The 10,108-nt window shown below is 40.4% G+C and overlaps 1 protein-coding gene across 1 annotated transcript in view; it reads right to left on the bottom strand.

The window, feature by feature from the left end:
- Positions 1-10,108, bottom strand: part of NDFIP1 (Nedd4 family interacting protein 1) — a 31,094-nt gene that overhangs the window by 3,867 nt on the left and 17,119 nt on the right. The window contains exons 3-7 of the mRNA XM_069971768.1: positions 9,965-10,095; positions 5,625-5,712; positions 4,761-4,885; positions 2,422-2,488; positions 1,247-1,352 (exon numbers count right to left, since the gene is read on the bottom strand). Of these exons, the coding sequence (XP_069827869.1) occupies positions 1,249-1,352; positions 2,422-2,488; positions 4,761-4,885; positions 5,625-5,712; positions 9,965-10,095 (515 nt within the window). The 3' untranslated portion in view covers positions 1,247-1,248. The remainder of the gene's footprint in view (positions 1-1,246; positions 1,353-2,421; positions 2,489-4,760; positions 4,886-5,624; positions 5,713-9,964; positions 10,096-10,108) is intronic.

The raw sequence follows: 10,108 nt of genomic DNA, 5'->3' as shown, positions 1-10,108 counted from the left end.
GCGGCCGCGCCGCGATTGCGGCGTTAAAGGAGTTAATGGCACGCTGCAGCGCGATCGCTCCGGAGCGCGCTTTATAGCTCAGGACGTACCGGTACATCCTTGGTCGTCTGGGCATAGACTTCCAGGACGTACCGGTACGTCCTAAGTCGTTAATACATAATACTTTCAAGGAATGCCACCTTTTCCACAAGTCAGTTTGTGCCATTTGTGATCTACTAGGTTCACCCCCGATTGAGGAACTATTAATATGAAACAGTAATAGAACAGCTCAGCCACAAAGTGTAAGACTGTGCACCTATAAGCAGGCCGCCAAGTTCATAAGTGTATAGTGCATTGAAACTCTCTCTCTGTACAAACACAGAGCATCAGGAGCTTCATGAAACATGGTGCAACAGCTACACACAAGCTTTAGGAGCTGTTGACATCACGTTTCTGCTATACACTGAGAACACATATAGGTCACAAGTAGACGTTTGTCCTCGGTATACATTTGAAAACATTTTTCTATATTCTGTAAATATACGGATATATGTCGTCACCATATATGCAAAAACTGTTAGCAACTCCTATGGTCACCATGTGCAATATCAAATGTAAGCTTGATTGGTGTAAAGCACTGATCTCTGGAGTAGTAAATACACGGTGAATCATATTTCAATATCTGACAGACTGATGGACGAGTTTGGCTTTTGTAGATGACTGCAAAAAATATACCTATCAGAATGCATAGTGCCTACTGTAAAACTAAGTGGTGGAGGAATGATGATGGCATGGGGCTGTTTTTTTCTGGGTTCGGGGGCCTCCTCAACCTTATTTAACACCTCTGAAGTGAACACAGTCTGCAAGTCTGACATCACAAATGCTTTTTTTGGCACAAATTCCCACAAATACAATCCAATTTACAAACTTTCCATAAGAGTAGCAGATCCCCATAGAAACCCTACTGCTCTTGACAGTTTCTGATATGGACCGAGGTGGCAGCTGAGAGCACCCTGTCAGATTGGAAGGAATACACTACTTCCGGCAGGGCATAAAGCAGATAATAATACTGGAAGGCTAAAGATTTTTAAATACAAGTAATATACAGACCACTTTCCTGTATAACTTTTCTGTAGCTAGTTGATTAAAAAAAAAATTTCTCCGGAGAAAATTAACATTTCTTTCTAACTTTGGTTTTTGGTCCAAATAGATTACTTATATAGTAAAACATTCACAAGTACAGCCCAATACCATTTTGATATCTTACCTTTAATAAATAAAGAGAACCCTGGTTCTGGGAAGAGTGGAAAAGTTTTCTGGCATCTTCCGAACCTTTGCATAATTAATAAAGCCTCTAAGAAACAAGAGGAATCCTGGAAAAAAATATGGTATGTGCATAAGATTATATCATATGAAGCCTAACTGATAGGCAAAACACTGTAAACATACCTACATTGTATAAGACGCCAGTGCTATTTCATCCCATATAATAATAGTCTAGTGATCAATAAATCACATAGAATGGGTCAGCACTGAAGCTGCCAGTCAATCAGTCAATACCATTATTACTGTGAACTATTACTACGATAACATCATTACTGAACCCAAGCCACAACTGGATCTGAAATGAAACGATTATATATAATATATATTTTTTTTTTTTTTTCCCCTCCTCTCCCCAAGTAAGCTAATCAAATACTGATTACATAATGTAAGTCTATGTAGCTGACCAGGTCAGAAAATCATACGAGTCACAGAAACTGAAATCACAGTGTGCAAACTTTTCCCACTCGCCCTCCTGATCAGCCTTAGTCTGAACACTCTGACATGTCAAAAGCTTTTCTTTTCAGGACCCTGTGCAAAAGCCTTATAAGTATTATAAGCCATTACCAATAATCTGCCTGGAAAATTGGTAAAGGAATATTTATATAAAGTATATTTTTACATAGATCTTTATGCCTATATTTTCAGCTTGTATTCGTGTCTATGCATCACACTAAGAAAAACAGGCGTACAAACAAAAGTAATACGGCAGAAAAAAAACATGCAGCAAACTACAATTTAGGGGCAAAACAAGTGATAAAGTTCACCCTAATTATTTTCTTTATAATGTTTTTTTTTGTGTGTGTGCATTCTTTTGTTTATAATTTAGAGGATACATGAGGTGGTCAAGTTTACAGTTGTGTTGATTCAGTGGTGCTAAAAAGACACAGAACAGGAACATAACAAAGAAAGGCTAAGTATGCATCACAAAACTATACTACACTTGTGATGTGTGTCGGAAACCCGTCTTAACTGTATGCAGACATATACCACACTGTACCCGAATCTAGTGCCGTTATCTAATCACTGCAATAGATAAAATGTAGTCTAATGGCAACTAGCTGCAGTTTTGGGTCCCGCAAAAAACCCTATGGCTCAGTGTGGCGGACTTATACTTACCCAGTACCAGGAACACCCACCAGAGCCAGTACTGTCCGTCAAAGTAGCCAGGAAAGTAGGTAGAAAACTGTGTGTGAAAATTAAAAAGCAGTTTGTTGTTATTGTGAAAATCAGGGATGTAATATATAAGAGAAGCAGATCTTCCTCTTGTATGGTAACCTGCACCTATTGGCAAATACAATGCACTGTCTGTTAGATGGCATGCTGTTCTATACTTGTCATCTACATCTTGCCCAGTAGAGGTCAGACCTGACCATCACATAAACATTACAAAAGAAAGCAGACTGCTGTAACCAGGAGACAGTCAGAGAGAATACAAGGCACAAACTATAAAGCTCAATGAAGGAATTATTCAGCTTCATACTTATGATAAAACAAAACTAATAACTACTACTTTTTATATATTTATTTGAGCTGCTGGATTTTTTTTTATTTCGTCAATCATTATTACTAAATAGTCAGCCCTCTTGAAAGCCAATCTTCGGCCAATACAAATGGTTTATTTGCTTCTAACTTTTAAGTATAATGCTGATGATGAAAGAGATATGCAGTACACCTGGACAATGACTGGTCATCCATCTTGAAATGTATATCTAATGTGTATGGAGTATTCAGACAGCCATACATAAGATGATGAATGTTGGCTAAACTCCCCAATTTTGGTGGGAACAACTACCTATCTATTCCAATCGAATGTCTGAGCAAAAAAACAGTTGAATCTCAGTGTACTTGATCTTTTTGTCTTACACCAGCTTATTCTCCTCTCCTCATTGAGAGCACACATGCACTCTGAGAAGACTCGCTTTACTGCTTGAAGATCAGAAAATCAAGCAGGATTACAGTGACCCTTACTATAGAAATTACATAGTCTGAGATCTGACGAGGGCAAGCACCTTCAGCTTAGTATGGCGGTTGATATGTTATAACGTCATTTTTTCAACATAGATGTCTATGGAGGAATGGAGCTCCTTGATAGCTAAGTGCTATCAAAATTCAGCACTTTATGTCAACAGTAAAAGTGTATGTCAATCCCATGGAGATTCCCCAATATACAGGATAGGGGATAATAAGCTGAATAGGACCCAATAGTTGGACCCCCATCAATCATGACAACAGAGACAAGAGACACATTGTGCGTGGCCGATGCTCCCATTCATTCTTGATTCTCTAAGCTCTAAGAGCTCCTTTTTATTTTCTGTGGGGTTGCAGAACATTTCAAAGTGCTATCTATGCATATTGCTAACCATTCATTCCAGGGACAATTTTGTTCCCATTCTCATGATGGTGGGGGTCCCAGCTGTTGGACCCCTACCTATCAGCTTGTTATCCCCACAGGATAGGTGGAAACTCCATGAGATGGGAACATTGCCAAATATGTCAGGTAATTAGTAAAAAATGCTCTTTGGTCCCACTTGCTGTCTCTCTTGAAAGACAACAACAAAGGAGTGTGGAGACTTATGGGCCATTTATGGTCTCTCAATAGAGGCCTCTCTCTAAACCAGCCAGAACCCTGATCTGTACAGGTAAGGGGACAAGAACCCCTAAACTGCTGTATACTGAAAGATAACTTTTTTTAACAAGAAGGGAGGCTACCTCCACTAGGTGGCACTAGAGAGCTACTTTGTATATCCTTCTGACATGCAGCAAGTTATAGGGGTCTTCCAAGGAAAGGGGACAAGTAAGAGATTTGCAAGGGTCTGATCTCTGTGCCCCACAGTCATCTCCAAATTGGCCCCCGGCCCCTTTGTTTGGATACAGATGCGGGTCAGCATGTAACCTGCAGCTCTATTCATTAATTTATCCTTTCAATGTGTTACCAGGATTCTCATCATTAAAGGGCTATTCCCATCTCAGTACGTTATCCCCTTACCACAGGGTAGGGAAAAACAAGCAGATTTTTGGGAGTCTAATACCTGGGTCCCCCTTCTGATCCTGAAAACATAATTGTTCCTTAAATGGTGCAAACTGGTCTGCATTGCCACCACTCCATTCATTGTCTAATGGAGTGCCAAACATTTTTTTAACACTGAACTAAAATGCTCAGCATCCCCATAAAAGCGGTCCACACCATTCATTCTGGGGACCATCATGTTCCCATTCTGAGGATCAATGGTAGTCCCAAAAGCAGTTGGACACCCACTGATCAGCTTGTTAGCCCCTCTTAAATGGATAGGGGATATTTTACAGAGATGGGGATACCCCTTTAAACTCCACATGGCTGAATAGTAGCAAAAAAGTATTCTGTGTAGCATACATACTAATGCTGTGCATTGTGTTTCCTTCACTCCTTTGGTTTGAATATCGGATATTACTGGCAAATACTGCTCTATAAAACTTACTCTGACAATTAAGATCCATTTAATCAAGGAGAGGCCGAATCCAGAAATGGCCCCATATCTTCCAGCTGCTGAAGTAGTCAGGCAGAATGAGAGGAAGAATCCAATCCAGTTAAACAGGAATGCCACTGTTAAAGGGAAATATACACTTGTTACACTAGTTGTTTTTTTTGTTTTTTTTTAAGATAAACTATGTATTACCTACAAGTCACCATTTTATAAAAAAATATAATAATGAGCTTCACCCTCTATATTCAAAAGGATTTATGGTAAAAGGCAGACCATTTTTCTGATTCTAGATACCTTTAAAGAAGCTATCCCGGAATGTTTGTCTGCTTACAGTACATAGTGTAATATATATAATTAGAGAATAATGGGTAATGCCTTGTGAATGTTTGTTTGAGCTGATGTGTCGCACATTTGTCACACTGGGATTTCAGCTAATTTCTAATTAAATACTGAATTGCCGCCTACATTTCCCATGAAGCCTCTGACTTTGTACACAGAAGGGGTTGGGGGTCCTATCACTGCAATGCAATGAGGCTGCTGATACTGCAGTTCACCAGAGGATATGATTAGACTCATAAGTGGTTGGTGTAAGATCACATTATGTGCAGTTTTAGGTCATTTTCCTATTCAAAGTGACCATTCAAATGACAGGATGTAATATATAGATGGTGTTGGTCCACCATATAGTAAAAGCTGCTGCTTGTAAGTGGCTCTGCATTTTGTCTCACAAAAAAAAAAAAAAAATCTTGGGATTGTGGAGATGGAAAAACCATGTAACACACACAAACTTAGTGGTATTTATATTTTAAAGCCAAGACAAATGCCAGGAAGTGGTATGTGACTCATCAATATACTTACTAAAAAAGGTGAGCATAAAAATTCCATCATTTCCTATCCTGAGCTGGTCTGCATCATCAAAATCATCCCTCGCCACAAAATCATCATCCTGCCACACAGAAAAAGTAACTTATTAGAACACAATGGTAAATCAATAAGGAAGACTTCTGACACATTAAAGAGGGTACCCTGGAATTCGATATATTCATGTCTCATCCTTCCAACACTTGGGGTCTAAGCACAGTGTCTTCTCCAGTGTCTAGTAAGCGCTGCACAGCACCTTTAATCACCTGATCAATGGTGGGGCCAGAAGTCAAGGCATTTTATTTTTCTTTTATGGGCATATAAACATCCTTTATCTTTTTTTTTCTAAACACTTTTATGCCATTCTAAAGCATTTTGTATTCCTGGATTACCACTTTTAGCATCCTTAAGACTGCATACACAGACACCAATAAGGTTAAAAAAAAAATCAAGTGCATAATGCGGCCCCTCTTAGACATATTTTTGTGACAAATTTTAGTATATTTTCTACACTTTTTGGATTTTTTTTCAGAAATGGCAGTAAACCTGTCAGTAACTATCATGACAAGCACCTGTTCAATAATTTGCCATTCTTAACAACTACTCTAACTACTTTGGGGGAGATTTACCAAAAGTAGAACTGGTTCAGTTGCTCCTAGCAGCCAATCAGCTTCTATGTTTATTTGCTCACAGATTCTTTGAAAAATGAAAGGTGGATTCTGATTGGTTGCTAGGGGCAATAAAAAAAAATGTACTCCCCCACCACCTGACGCTGTTGGTCCCTTCTCCATTGCTTCCCGGTCTCTTATCAAAATATATGAAATGCCTGCTCTGACAGTCACTGGCTGTAGGATTTTTTTTACTGATAGGTTATCCTCAGGATAGTTCATCAATATCTGGTCGGTGAAGGTTCCAGGGGTTCTGGAAGCAGAAGACAGAAGCAAATAGCTCCCTTTGTGTAGTGGCCTTGCTGGGTTACTGCAGATCATCTTCCACTGAAATGAATGGTGGCAGTAGTAGCGCAATAACTCAGCACAGCCACTACACAATGTATGGAGCCATCTGCTTCCAGCTCAGTTCACTGTACTGCTTAATAGACATGAAACAAGAGAGCTCAGATATATGGTTAAGTGTGTATATATACACTCACCGGCCACTTTATTAGGTACACCTGTCCAACTGCACGTTACCACTTAATTTCTAATCAGCCAATCACATGGCGGCAACTCAGTGCATTTAGGCATGTAGACATGGTCAAGACAATCTCCTGCAGTTCAAACCGACCATCAGTATGGGGAAGAAAGGTGATTTGAGTGCCTTTGAACGTGGCATGGTTGTTGGTGCCAGAAGGGCTGGTCTGAGTATTTCAGAAACTGCTGATCTACTGGGATTTTCACGCACAACCATCTCTAGGGTTTACAGAGAATGGTCCGAAAAAGAAAAAACATCCAGTGAGCGGCAGTTCTGTGGGCGGAAATGCCTTGTTGATGCCAGAGGTCAGAGGAGAATGGGCAGACTGGTTCGAGCTGATAGAAAGGCAACAGTGACTCAAATAGCCAACCGTTACAACCAAGGTAGGCAGAAGAGCATCTCTGAACGCACAGTACGTCCAACTTTGAGGCAGATGGGCTACAGCAGCAGAAGACCACCCGTTACTAGCATGGTGTACCTAATAAAGTGGCCGGTGAGTGTATGTATGTATGTATATATATATATATATATATATATATATATATATATATATATACATACTTAACATCAAAATAATGTTACAAATTGTCACCTCAGTATGAGATTGGATTCTAAAAATTACCAGCTGTCTTTGGCTAGAACAGGTTCCCCCACTTTTGAGATAAAACACTATTACAGCGATGTACAGTATCCTACAATACCCACATAAGCTATTACTTAGTACTTTACTTTCTATACTCTCTTATTCTCAAGGTAAGATAGTCTTTGCTCTACACTAGAGATGAGTACAACGTGGGCACGCTCCAGTCCACTTGTTCGGCACTTGTATCCTGGTGGCAAAAGTTGGATACAGCCCTAATGCTGCCAATGGCTGTATCCATGTTTTCCAAGACTCCCTAGGGCTGCACCCAACTTCTTCAGCCACCAGTAATCAAATGGCGAATGATCAGACTTGAGCATGTTCGTGTTACGCTCATCCCTACTCTACATATCTATTGCTCCCAAATTCTCAGAAGATAAAAAAAAATCCTCCATGTTACTGACCTTACATATCACACATATCAATGCATCTTTTTAAACCTAAACAAGACCTTTTTTTTTTTTTTTTTTAATCTCTTAACCTTTTCCAGATTGCATAAGTCCTTTTATCAGCCATCTTGGCAGTGAGACACTAATGATTTCAGCACAGCAATATGTTACTATATTCATAATGACTATATAGAGGGTTTCTGCAAACATCTAGTTATCATACTAAATTTCTATTGTCTGAGAACCCTTATGTATGTCACTTGTCACACAAGGAGAAAAACAAGCAGATATTGTTCCCACTTCCAATGAATACCATACTGTACCCCTCTAAAAGTCTATTAAAGGGGTACTTCAGCAGAAAAAAATAAAATCTTTCGAAATCAACTGGTGTCGGACAGTTATATAGATTTGTAATCTACTTCTACTTTAATTCTATTTAAAAATTTCCAGTCTCCAGTATGTCCTGGAAGCAAATTGTGTATTCTTTCAAATCTGAAGAGAAGGAGAGGTTTTCTATGGGGATTTGCTACAGCTTTCTTATGACACAGACAAAGGTGTCGTAAGAAAGCACTGTGTCAGACTGGAAATAATACATCAATTCCTGCAGGGCATGCAGCAGGTGATAAATACTTGAAGACTTGAGATTTTGTAATAGAAGTAAATTCCAAATCTCTGGCACCAGTTGATGAAAAAAACAAAAAAAAAACAAAAACATTTTTTTGCTAAGCTACCCTTTTAACTAACACAGCTGCAATCTAAGAGCCACTGAAATCTCTACAGCTAAACAGAAAGCACAAGGGTTCCATTCACACTGAGTAATCCTAGCAGAATTTAAAGGGAACCTGTCACCCCCCGTGCCGGGGTGACAGGCTCCCGACCCCCCGTTAGAGACCCCTATACTTACCTCATCCCGCCGGGTCCCGCTTCTGGATTCGGTTGGGTCCCGGAGATCTCAGCCGCTGCAGCCCGGCGCGCGCGCTGACAGATGAGTCCAACGCTCATAGAGAATGACGGAGCGCTGGACTCTCCTGTCATTCTCTATGGGTGTTGGACTCATCTCTCAGCGCGCGCGCCGGGCTGCAGCGGCTGAGATCTCCGGGACCCGACCGAATCCAGAAGCGGGACCCGGCGGGATGAGGTAAGTATAGGGGTCTCTAACGGGGGGTCGGGAGCCTGTCACCCCGGTACGGGGGGTGACAGGTCCCCTTTAAAGCAGAGCCCAACTCGGCTTGAAGTTCTGCCTGTCCTATTCATTGAAAAGGATGCCTTGTGCTCCCTCCGCTCTCTCGAGGCATCCTATTCAATGAACAGGACAGGCAGAACTTCAAGCCGAGTCGGGCTCCGCTTGAAATTCCACTAAAGTTTCTCAGTGTGAATGGGCCCTAAGGAAGTAAGCAGGAAAAAGGCCCGAAAAAAAGGTTCTAGGTACAGACAGGAGCACTTGCCATACCTCCAAGGACACAGGGAAGAAATCATCAAGAGCATCCAATCTTTCTCTGAGCTGAGAAAGCGCAGAAGATATCAAGAGAAAAAAAGAGGGCAACAAATGTTCAACATGCAATGGAGGCTTCAGAGGCTGCACTACTGCATACTATAGTGTAGGCTCTATAAAGATACATAAGAATACCCCAGAAGTTTCTGATCTTAGACTATCACTGATTTGCAGAATAGCAGGGCTCTATACTAGAGTCCTGGCAGTGGACTGCCCTCTGCTAAACCTATTTTTGGGGTCTTTTCTTAAAAGACCCATTGCAATTGTATACTTAAATGAAGGCATTTAGCTATACACTTTTCATTGCCAAATGCCCTTGTGTTTGGATTCAGCTATGAAAATGTGTAAAGTTTTATATTCTAACCATGCCAGACAGAGTGAGGACCTTGCTGGGACTTGTAGTGCTACCCAAAATGGTTTACATAATAAATTATATATTTACACAGCATCTTTCTGGTTGAAGACAAAAAGGACTAGTAGTGGACACTAGAGAACACTGTTCAGCTGTTTTTCCATGAAACTATGCTGTGAATATCTGATAAGGGTTATATATAGAAAAATGATTCATTGTATTCTAAGCTCAAGAAACTAAGATAAAAAGAAAGGATCAGACTAAAAGACTTACTCTTCCTGGAACCAGAGGTATTGTGGCTTCTGCCTTAGTCCTCTCTGCTTCATCATAACTAGGCAGTGATGTTGCCACATTGTATGATGGTGGTTTTGGAAATCCCGGCTCATCTTTGTAGTCAAAAAATGCTGAAATAAAAGG

Source organism: Dendropsophus ebraccatus, chromosome 1, assembly GCF_027789765.1.
Source record: "Dendropsophus ebraccatus isolate aDenEbr1 chromosome 1, aDenEbr1.pat, whole genome shotgun sequence".
NCBI classification, from domain to species: Eukaryota; Metazoa; Chordata; class Amphibia; order Anura; family Hylidae; genus Dendropsophus; species Dendropsophus ebraccatus.
This window is presented reverse-complemented; position numbering and strand designations above follow the sequence as displayed.